General features: G+C 43.7%; 1 protein-coding gene across 1 annotated transcript in view; it reads right to left on the bottom strand.

Annotated features, from left to right (window-relative positions):
- Window positions 1-273: 273 nt before the first annotated feature.
- Window positions 274-11,714, bottom strand: part of LOC146173995 (venom metalloproteinase BumaMPs1-like) — a 65,642-nt gene continuing 54,201 nt past the window's right edge. Inside the window, exon 14 of the mRNA XM_084584967.1 lies at window positions 274-351. Coding sequence (XP_084441093.1) covers window positions 301-351 — 51 coding nt within the window. The 3' untranslated portion in view covers window positions 274-300. The remainder of the gene's footprint in view (window positions 352-11,714) is intronic.

Raw genomic sequence — 11,714 nt, 5'->3', positions numbered from 1 at the left:
GCAGGAACTGCCACCCCTAACCATCTTCCCCCAGTGGCGTCTGTGTGCTGTGAGACTCCCCTGACGGGGCTGGGACAGGTGGGACACCGCCGCTTGCGGCGGGTGCTAGCCTGCCACCGAATTTTTATTTACAGTGAATCTGCGTCATTTATTGGCGAAAGGACAAACATCATCGCACGACAGCACCCCTACAGTATCGTCTGGTTAGACTATTAGTGCTGCCAGTTAATTATGTGCATTCATAAAAAGAACAGAACCACTTTGTTCAACTTCGATTTTATTTCTTTTATTTCATGCCGCTTATACCTTTTTCGGTCTCGGCCAATGTTTACAATCTCCATTTATGCATACCTGGAACACAGTGATTGTAAATTTTTAGCATAAACACGCTGTATACAACAATGACAGTAATAAATCAACATCAATGTCAGGCTTCTGTGTAAGTATTTAAAATGTCAAAATCTCTTACAGGGTCTACAACGAAGGTCACTGCGCCTTGCAAATCAAAGCAACAGATTGTAAAGTACGGCATTGTATGTGTTCGCTAGCTCCTACACCTTCGCATCTTAATGGTGTAGAAGATCTTGGCATCCTTCGTTTTAGAATACGGTACAAATAAATGTTTGCCCACGGTTCACTTACGGCTTCATAAGCGGCTGTTGTGCCAAACGAAACAATTACCAAGAGCTACAGTCGGAATGCACTTGCAGCTTGAGTCAAAATTACCCAGTGAACTTGCGATTATTTGCACTTGTGAACATGTGACCTTCTGAGCTGTCCTGTGTCACATGTGCCACATGACAATTGTCAATTGTCTTGTGGCACACGGGGCACATGACATTTGGACAATTGGCAGTAGTCACGTGTGCAACCAGGTCAAAGCGTCCTAGTAGCAACCGTCCATTTTTAAAGGTGTGCTGTAACAAAAGAGGGAAGATGTACTGAGCGGTCACGCCAGAACAGCAGTTGGATTTGATTTGCAGCTTTCATTGCGTAACACGACCAATCCAGCTTTCGGCGCCCATTCGCAAAACAGGGCAACCTTTGCCACCTGGACAATGCAGAAATAAAATGCATTAGGTAACCCTAGTGAAAAACCCCGTACCGCACCAAACGGATTTTTACCCATCATGTATATATATTGTTCGCTAAAAATATCATACCATCGTGACCAGTACTGTGTAAAATATAAAGAGATTTATAGTGATTGCTAAAACGCTCGATCCGGACAGGCATCGGATATGGACGTAATATAGGCAGGAAATGACATGTAGGCAGGTCAAACCAGAGAGATCGTGTCCAACTTGGTTCTCAATCCGGACGCATCGATCCAATGTGGAGCTCATATACTGCATTTACTCAAACCGCATAAATCCGTCATTTATGGAACTGCTACCGGACAGAGCATATCCGCTTCCGAAACTAAGCCGGACAGGTCGATGAAGCTTAACCAGAATGGCCGTGTAGGAGCATGCCAGTGCGGTAAATAAGCATGAAACCATGCATAGCGTTCGTTACAACTTTTTTTTTTATATGTAAGGCGTACACGTTGTTTCACAAGTACCCAGAAGATATTGCCGCAAACCATTGGAATCCTTATTATTTTTTCGACAGCCGCCGGAATGCGGTCTCATCATTTCGATTTTGGCACGCATATCAATTCTGTATTTTAGTTCATTCACACCCATTGTCGCGAGGTGCAGGTTTATTAGTATTTTTTTTTTGTCGCGCAGGACGCGCCGAGATGTATCATGATGATTACTGCCGCTCGCGTATGTTTCTGCAATGTTCTAGGTTATGCTAGACACCTTTTGCGGCTTCATCTATATATTTTTGCCACCATTATATTTAGCGCTGACGAGTGAAACAGGCATTCTTTATTCGATGACCGCCGAAAATGATTGTTAATATCGCCATCGCCGATTGCTTACTTCTTGTGCGGGCGCAAGTCAGCAGAATAAAGATTTTATTCAAGTGAAGTGCAATCCTTGTCATGCGTTTACAACTGCATTGTAACTACTACGTGACAACATAAAGCGCTCTAAGTGTGCGGTTGCAAATACATACGTGCATAAAATTGCATTTTCGGGTGAAACAGTCGCTGCATGTCGCCCGATCTTGCTATGTACCTTCATATCTGCGACTGAAGAATACCCTCAAGTGCAAATGCTGGAGCGTAATTGAAGCATTTGGCTCACCATAAAATATGCACAGATCTCATAGCAGAAGACGCTTTCTTTAGTATTTACGCTTAGATGAAAGTGCATTCATTTGCGTCGCAGCTCCGCTGGCAGCATGTGAATTTAAAACAAGCAATATTGTGCCAGATATATTTGTATGTTGCAAATGTTACACACGTTGAAGATGATGAGCACTTGTAAATAGGGATATTTTGACGTTTCTCTACAAGGCAGCGAAGTATTCTAAAGATGCAGTATATTGGTGACCCCTCGTCATACCCAGGAAAACGATTCAGGGTGTTTAAAATGTGTCGGTGGACTACGATAACTTCTCCAAACAAGAAAAAAATATACAAAGTTCTGAAATAGCAAAGTTCGCTAAATAAAAACAAAAATAACCACTGCAACTAGTAGCGGTTAGTGATTTCGCCTTCGACAAAATGAGTGCCTGCCCCACGACCGCTAAAGAAATGGAACGTGAGCATGGAAGCTATCCAGGAAGTCACGCAGACTGATCTCTTAGGATGACACGCAAGCAGCTCTAGGGTCAATTTTGGAAGAATACAATTATATATTAGCCTCTAGGGAGGCTTATCTGGAGGGTCATGCTGTTCCTGGTCACCATACTGGACGTTGCAGCGATTTCATACATTATTAATGATGAAGAGCGACTTGTATACTGTGACCTCGCTATTTCGGGTGTTCAATGCAGAATTACTTAATTTTATGCTTCTGTAAAGCAGCAGCGTAGAATATTTTTTCTGTCTCTGGTTGACCATTTCCACACAAATCGTAAAATGATACTCTTGTGTGGTTTCAGTTGTGCTTGAAGGGACGAACACCGAGCGGTGTTAAGTAATCGCTATGCGCCTCTCGCTATATCGCTATATCTATTAGATACTCGCTAAAACTTAACAGGTTAATATTCTGGCACCAGATTCTTACACATAAGCTAAAAATCTATTAATTTAATTACACAAAGCGGTTGCAGCGCGAAAAACCAGACATAGCCACAATAACTCCTCAGTCCCAATTTTTGCGCGCACGAAAGCGTCCAGTTTTTTTGTTTTTTTTTTTTTTTAAGAACAATTTAAGATCGGAATTCCTTTCCGGTAAAAGTAACTTGATATAATAATTTATCAAAGCAGCTCGAGGATTATCGCATGTAATTTTTGTATTTGTAATCTAATTGTGAATCATTCACTATGGTTTTCTGCAATATTTTCGGATGTTTTGCGTGTTTTTTTGGTTTTGGTTAATGTATTTCATGCATAAAGCTACAAGCTAATTTTTGAGTATTGTGCCTATCCTGCTTGGGCCGAAATGGATTGCAGTATTTGTAAGTATTAATAACAAATATAATAATAATTATATTAACAATAATAATTATACCAATATCGAATATTTGAGGCAAGAGATATTTGAATTTCTCTTCCTCGCTAGTGTTCCCTTGTAATAACGACAAAAGCGGTCTTGTATCAGTTGGCAGAGTACAGGGCTGTCGTGCTGGTGTAATGTAGCTCATATCCCGGCCTGTACTTAAACGTTTTTCTATTCTGAATTTTTTTTTTTTTTCAGGTGTAGTCGTCGTGGTTTATAGCTCTGCATGTTTGTTCAAGCCCTCTGCCCTTTTTTGTCCTGAAACAAGGACCACTGACAACACAGGAACTTCCAGAATCATAGCTCCGGCTGTTTTCATGCTGAATCTGCCTGTAAAATAAACCGGTATTCCAAATCCTGTACGCAATATACAGGATTTTTTCAGGGGTGAAAGCCGATAGTGCGCAGAGGTGGTGGTCGATGCTGTTCGAGCAAAGACTTCTAATCCTGTGAGCGTTTCGCCCTACTGATGGACTTCACTACTGCAGCGGGGAGCGCATTGCATCGATTGAATGTATAAATAATCTTTTGTAACCTGGTTTTGGGGGCTTCTAACCGAAATCAGAGTGCGTCATTGTCATTTCACAAAGACTAAGCCATATATCATATAAAATTCCTGGTCTTACTTCAGCGGGTAGTAGGCACTAATATGCCCATTATCCTAAAGCAAAGAGCCAATCTCACAAAGCTATCTCTTGTATTTTGTGTGTGGGAAAGTGAGCCAGCAATATCTTATTTACTCGTGGTTTACGCACATCATTAGGGCACTGCAATATCTAAGCGTTCAAATAGAGATAAAGAAGGTCGCTTCACATTTGGATTGCATTGTTTAAAAGAGGTGTTATTTATATAATATCATATATTATTATTATTATTATTATTATTATTATTATTATTATTATTATTATTATTATTATTATTATTATTATTATTATATTCATGCAATATTGCAATATTTACAAATTGGTATGGGCCAACCAAAGCCACATATGGGGTTGTAGGGTGTGGCCCGGCAGCAGCGACATTCTATTTGCCAAGAACATATGTTACAGAACGAAAATAAGAAGCAGATAAGAGTAAAAAAGACCTATATATCTATATAGACCTATAATGGCCTGGCAAGGGCTAAACGAGCAAATATCCCCACTTCTGGTTCTCAAGCGTCCTTCGTTGGGAATTTTAGAGCAGATGCAAACCAAACTCGGGTTTTCATACAGAAAACTCTGGCCTAATGTAAATGAGGTTACCCACTCAAAAGCCCCATAGGCTCCGCACGGGCCATTGCGGCGCTAAGAACGGGCGTGCGCGCACTTTGCCTACATGGGTCCCTTGAAGAGTACTCGAGGAAACGTACGACGGAACTGTGGTCTTCATGCAGAGAACCCCTGGACTACCCCAGTTGCGGCTGCACACCAAACAACTCGATAGCTTCCGCATGGAGTGTGACGGGGCTGGAAAGTGGTCATACGCGCTTCTGCCCACATCGCGGTCTCTTGTCTGGCACTTTAGGGCCGACGCGACGCAAATGTGAGCAAAAAAAAAAAAAGAGAGACGATGAGCTAGCCGAAATGGGACTTGCCGCTGAAAAGCCGGATATGTCCCGCATGGGTCTCGGTCGGGCGAAAAGCGGGTAAAACGCGGGCATCCCCCCCCCCCCCCCCCCCCCCCCCTGCCCGTACGGGTCTTTTTAGGGTACTTGCGGGCAAATGCAACATATATTTTTTTCTATGCGGTAAAACTAATCAGCCCAATTGAAGCTGGCTATGGAAGTCAGCATTAGGCCCCACATTGGCCGAAGCCGGGCTTAACGATGCGAAACCTCTCCACTCTATATTTTGAAGTGCCATTTTGCTTATGTAATGCATATTACCCACACCTGCAATTCACTCTTCTGGTGGTTTCATATAAGGGTTATAATCATATTTATGCTGATACGAATGATTATATGGTTAGTAGTAGTAGTTCTTCCGCTTTGAGTATATACTGAACTACCTGAAAAGCTTCCCGGCGCCGTCGGTATTCGACCAAGAGCGCCTAAACATTTGCACACAAACATTTAGGTAGTTACACTATTATTATTATTATAGCGTGGGAATAAACATCGCTTACATTACTCTGCATAGAATACTAATTAAAAAAGTTGTGATTAACGTTTCGCACTTGATTAATTGGACTTGGGCAGCCCCGAAAATGCCAACTTCAACCCATGAGGGATATACGTGGGTCAGCCCCAATCGGGCTGGCCTCCGAATAACCCACGCTGGTAATATTTGGGTTTTGTAGAGATCAACAGACATGAACATTAAAACGTTGAGCAATGGAGCAGCACCCGCCTATTAGGGATTCTGGTGTTCTGCGCACTTTGCTATCTGGACTGAATGCGGGCATTCATATTTCCTGGGCACGAATTTGGATCGATAATGGCAAAATTAAGCAGCCCACGCGGGCTCCATCTGTGCACGAGTTGTAAATCCCACATGGGGTCCATATGGGCTGCCACCATGGCCGCAGCACGGGCCTGCACTTCGTAGCCCCCTTTGAGCTGCTTCTGCAGCTTACATTTTTTGCGTTGCTGTGACAATATATGTGACAGCTAATGCTCGTGCACTTTTTTTTATTTTCGTCGCAACTTCTGGTGTCTTCTTTTAAAGAAAAAACAAAGTTGTGTGTAATGGTAAAATCATTCGGACCATTGCATCGCAAGTCAGACAGGCTACGCATACTATCCCTGCTGTCATTCAGTTTGGTTCCTGTTCACATTGAAAAGATAGCGTGGAGCGAAAAGCACTGCAGTACAGTGGTGAGCATCCTTGTCTAGAGCGCGCCGACGGTGCTCCGCAAAGCAAGTCAGCGCCATCTAACGTTGGGCTATGGGTTTGAGTTATGCATCCTGTGCGCGTGCGTGGCCAAAACAAAACAGCGCCTGGTCGGGGGTTCTCGGACTTATGTCCGCTCAGTGTCTGCGCTTCATGCCGCCAGGTACGCACTTAATGATATGTAACAGCGGCCGGAAACCCAACGCGTTTCGCGCGAATCACGAAGCGGCTAGGTAATTGCAATGGTATATCAGGTGATTGCTCAGTTCAAAATCACATTTTGCAAGTGATAGCGGATGATCGCGCGTTTCACACAAGCAGTAGGCAAAGAGTGCGAGAATTGAGCACTAATTCGTTTCTTATTGTCTATTTTCCTCCTGCGTTGCAGTCGTATTGTTTGATGGCGTGTTTTTAGGCCGGATTACAGCTATAATTTTGCATCCGTACAGATCTAGGAACTTGACTTCCTTCACAATAAAACACAGGGGCGACGAGTGGTGCGTATGCAGGAACGCGCGCTGTCACTCGCGCTTGCTTGCCTGGCCGTCTCGTTACAATCGAGAAACACGGTGGCATCGCGACGCTCTGACGACCGTCACAGCCTCACAAATGCAAGAAGTGCGACCCTAGCGGCACAAAAGGTACTCACAAGATGGGGGCTGGAAAAGGAAGCGATGAGTAGGCATCCGTTTGATTTGGCACATGCGCATGAGACGCATAGCTCAAACCCAGAGCCTAACGGTAGATGTCGCTGACATGCTCCGCAGAGCACCGTCGGCGCGCTCTAGACAAGGCTGCTCACCACCATACGTTTACATTCAAACCACCAGCCAGAACTGAGAGCTCAAATTGAACTTTTTCAGGCCTATGGCTATTTTGGACATGTATTACCTTCAATTAAATCCTCCCTCTAATGAGTAAGCGTCGTACTCAACATCTCCTGGAGCCCTCTTCACTTTTCGCCCCATGCAATGTGCAAGCAGAGCGACATCAAGACATATAACGACACACCTCCATCATTAGCGACAGACAAGTCTTACATCATGTAGCGTAGTTGTTAGGTACTCTTTAAACGTCCTTCTAAAACTTCTCAGAAAATTACCTTGTCTCAATGTCCAATTATATGTGTAAATATTTTAAATCGAAAGCCTTTTTTTACTCGTGAGTGGTGTGATGAGATTACGTGAACGGGAAATGTTCACCGTCATGGCGCTATAATAAACGATCTGTCTGCACCTGGAAACGAATCACTAACGCTACGGATGCCACTTGAGCGCGGAGCCCAATACTCCGCACCGGGCTCGTGAGACGCAGATAGCAATTATTCGCGTCTAGCGAACCTGCCATCTCCATGACAACGTAGGGGCCGTCGGTGTACCTCGGCGTAACATATAAGAAAGGGGAAGAAACAGTAGTTAGTGCACGCGCTATAACAACAGAGATGGAGAAAGTGTGACCAACCGCGGCCGCACATATACCAACCCCGCACGTCATCTAGCGCTAAATCCGCGCCCTCTCGCACCGCTCCGCAAACCAAGCAGTGCAACGAGCGCGCCCTATCGCCGCCAAGTGAAGCTTCTGACCCCTAATCCGGCACTGAAGAAGCCCCTCTCCTTTCTTGTGTCATCTGCGGGGCCACCTAGCCCGACCAGTTTGTCTGTCGCGAATTGAGCTCCTCGTCCGATGAGGCGGAAGTAGATCTGAGACCGTTACCGCATTCACGGCAAGCTGCAGCCCTTCTCCGGATACGGACTTGCACCCGAGTAAAAAAAAACATATCCCCTGACATGGAAATGGACCTTGACGTAGGCGTTGGAAGGAATATAGTAGGTTTATGTGTTATGTGTAAGCTTGGGACGCGGCATTTGCGGTTACCAACCTCTCTTAAAATCTGACAACGGCAAAAAAAAAGAAAATAAAATGTACCAAGTGAGTAAAAAAAACAATACTACCAAAGAAACACTGAAGTAGAAGAAGACCCAAAGACGTTCGTCTTATCGAACTCAAAGGGTCTTAAGTGCCTCCTAGATTTTTTTCTTTTACCGTAGATCAAGAGGTCCACTGAGTTTTCCTCGATCAACGCACTGCTAAGTAACAAAAAGAAAAAAATTTTGCCTGTCAACTTCTTGCACTGGGCTTTAAGTAGTAGGTGACTGAACAAGCTGCTAACTACTGCTAAGGAATGCGTTAGGGGCTCGTAAGTGATCGTATGGTTACAAGGCCGTCGTATCGCAAAATCAGGGTGTATTAAGTTGCCCTCAATATATTCAGTGCAAAGTCATCGAAACGGGGAGTAACTTTGGATTTCACCTCGTTCGGACCGAATGATGTTGAGGGACTAACAGAGTTCAAAGCGAGACCTATACGAAAATTAGAAAAATAAGTGAACCCTGTCTATGCAACTTCTCAATCTATACTTCCTCCATGCTCCTACCGGAAGCGCTAATCACTGCTCCACGCTGACTTCCCGAGGACAAGTCCATATTTTTCTGTGCCCTGCTTAAGCGCGTCGAAGAATGCTGAGAAAAACAACCGAAGCGGCTATGTGGCAGGGGGAAAATATCACGGCAGAATTGACACCGCATTATCTGATAGGCAATAAAGTGTATTCAAAATCAAACTCATTGTAAGTTTGCTAAACCATGCAAAACCACACTTAACAGAGCATATATAATTAAAGGAGACAATAGGCTAAGAACTCAAGCTATACGTAGGGGCTGATATTTACGTTTTGTATTTGACATTGACAAGAAATATTCCTGAGATGATTTTAGGGAGAAACAACGCGCAGATGGTGGGAGTCGTACCCACGAGCTCCGAATATCGCGTCCAGTGCTCTCCCAACTGAGCTACAACGACGGCTGTCCAACATTTTCCTTTCTTGTCTCTCTGGGTATTTAATTGACTATTGACGTGGAACATCCTATCATACCGCTAGTGTCAGGTCCCACATGATCATCAGGGAGGGCGGCAGCTGTGCGAGAATCCTCCTACGCTACCTTTTCGACCTCAAGACTGCCAGAACAGAGACCCTCGCAAGCTATTAAGCAGGAATTTAACATGGAAATGCGGGGCTCGTTAGGATATAATTAAAGGAGCCAACAGTCCAAAAGTTCAAGGTATACATAGAGGATGATATTGTTTTTTATTTTTTACCGCTCAGTTTTTTACATCATACGCAGGAGGTAAAAGACCCTTCTTTGCATAATGCGTGACCTAACCTTTAAACAGCGGATTTTAAATCCACCAGGATGAAAGCAGGTAGCAAAAAGAAGTCGTCAATTACAAATATTTAAGCCGTTATTATTGATGGCACCCAATAAAGACAGGCAGAGCGAGTAGTATTCAATGCCGAATTATGAAACTTCCCTGCCCTTTTTCCGCTGGCCTTTTCCGCAAATCATTCTGCGAAACGCCGCAATACCGAATAAATGGTGGTGCCTTGAGACCATTCAGATTTTTCCTAGTGTTTTTTAACATTCCTTTCAACTCTGTTTTGTATATCACTGTTTTCTTCATCCTTCGTCCACTCATTTTTCGCTCAGGTATAGTCCCTCAGTGGCTTCCGCTACGCGAAGGCTGTTGAGAGTTAGGTGCTCAACTGCATTTTTACTGGCGCCTATATGTATCAGCCGAAACTCACAAACGGGGAAATCCATTAGAAGGTTCTGACAACGTCAACGAATTTCAAAAGCCGTCAAAGCGCGAGTCAGCAGGTAATGTCTTCGCCTTGCCCATGGCGAGAAAGAAAGGACTTAACGTAACTGCGGACGAAACAAAAAATTTCGCGAAATTGATCAACCCTACTTTCTCCCTAGGTTGAAAAGGTTGCAGAAGTGGTCGCCTATCTTTTCCTCAGGTTCCTCAGTGTAGCCAGAGAAAGAACGTAATCACGCTACCTACCCTCAAGAAAATCACAAGGTCAAGTAGAGACGCTAGGCATGCATAAAATCTTGCCGACACATGAAAGTGTCTACCACCATGAATAGGACATCCTAGAATGCGGTAAGCTTTTCTCGTATACATTTCTTCCTTAACTTACTGGTGGCTGAGTAATAGTCATTATTGTCCACGTATGCTGTGCTCAAATCTCCAAGGAGCTTAGCTAACCTACCCATTCCATCAGTTAGATAGGAGTGTAGGACAAATCTTCGGGCAGTACATGACATATAATCAAGAATGCGCTGCGCCAAGTAAACCACACGCCATTTGGCTGCGCAGCCAAATAGTTGTCATAGCTTTAGTGCACTTCATCTATCGTGCCGAAGATGTTCAACACCATTTTCTGAAGAAACGTCTAATTTGCTTCCATGCAGGTCGAATGATTAAAAATCTATTTTGGCAGTATACATTTTGCAATATGTGGATTTGACTGCTTAAATTTACATACTCGAGACTGGGAAAGAAGACCACCCATTTGTAAACGAGGCGTATCAGCTCATTCGGTAAAAAGGATGTCTCCAGACTTCAGTTTCGGCGTGTGTGCTTTATCAATTTATTGGAAATTTGAGGGAGTACGCGGAAGTGTTAGGCACATGGCACGAAAATTGTCAGAACTTGTCTGCACGGATGCATGTAGTTGAGTAACTTTCAAACTTGATTCATAGGGAAGGAAAGGCGAAGCACCTTTCACAACTCTGGTTTGAAACCGCAACTATGTGGTCTAAGAATTGATGAACGTAGGAGCTAAAAAACAAAATGAGAAATATGTGCCGTAATCGGGTGCATTAAAATGCCTATGACCACACAGGCATATTTACCGCGCATTGGCACAGTCGAGGCAATGTTCCTTTATTTACTTCGTGGTTCAGGTCAGGTATTCACCGAAATTGTCCCAGTGTGCCTTTTCTTTCCTATCAACCCATCCAAAAATGATCTATGCCGTCTACATTTAAGGAAGGGCTTGAGCATTACCTAATTGTTACCAATATTGAGCCCCGCGGCTTTCGGCAGCGGATGTAATATTTGTAATTTATAACATGCCATGTGTATGGCAGTGGTCATTTCGCCCAGTCGCAATGATGTCCCGCCGCTCAGCAAAATTAAGCGTAGAAGTTACAGGATTCCACCTAATTGCGCTTAGGAATGGGACACCAAAGGCACTTTATAGGACTGTTTTTCCTAACCGCATCGTCATTGTTATCTCAACTCTCACCTTCTAACAAATATTCCAATTTTAATCATTACCAACTAAATGCGTCATCATTAGTATTGTTACGACGACGATTATCATTATCACTACCTGCATCATCATTGTCATCGCTACTATAAACCTTATGCTATACGAGGAGAATTACAATGTGTTTCTCACAAGCCAACCTTAAAATAGTGATTCGCG

This window comes from Amblyomma maculatum, chromosome 11, assembly GCF_055883805.1.
Source record: "Amblyomma maculatum isolate TAMU_Amacu chromosome 11, ASM5588380v1, whole genome shotgun sequence".
Lineage (NCBI taxonomy): Eukaryota > Metazoa > Arthropoda > Arachnida > Ixodida > Ixodidae > Amblyomma > Amblyomma maculatum.
This window is presented reverse-complemented; position numbering and strand designations above follow the sequence as displayed.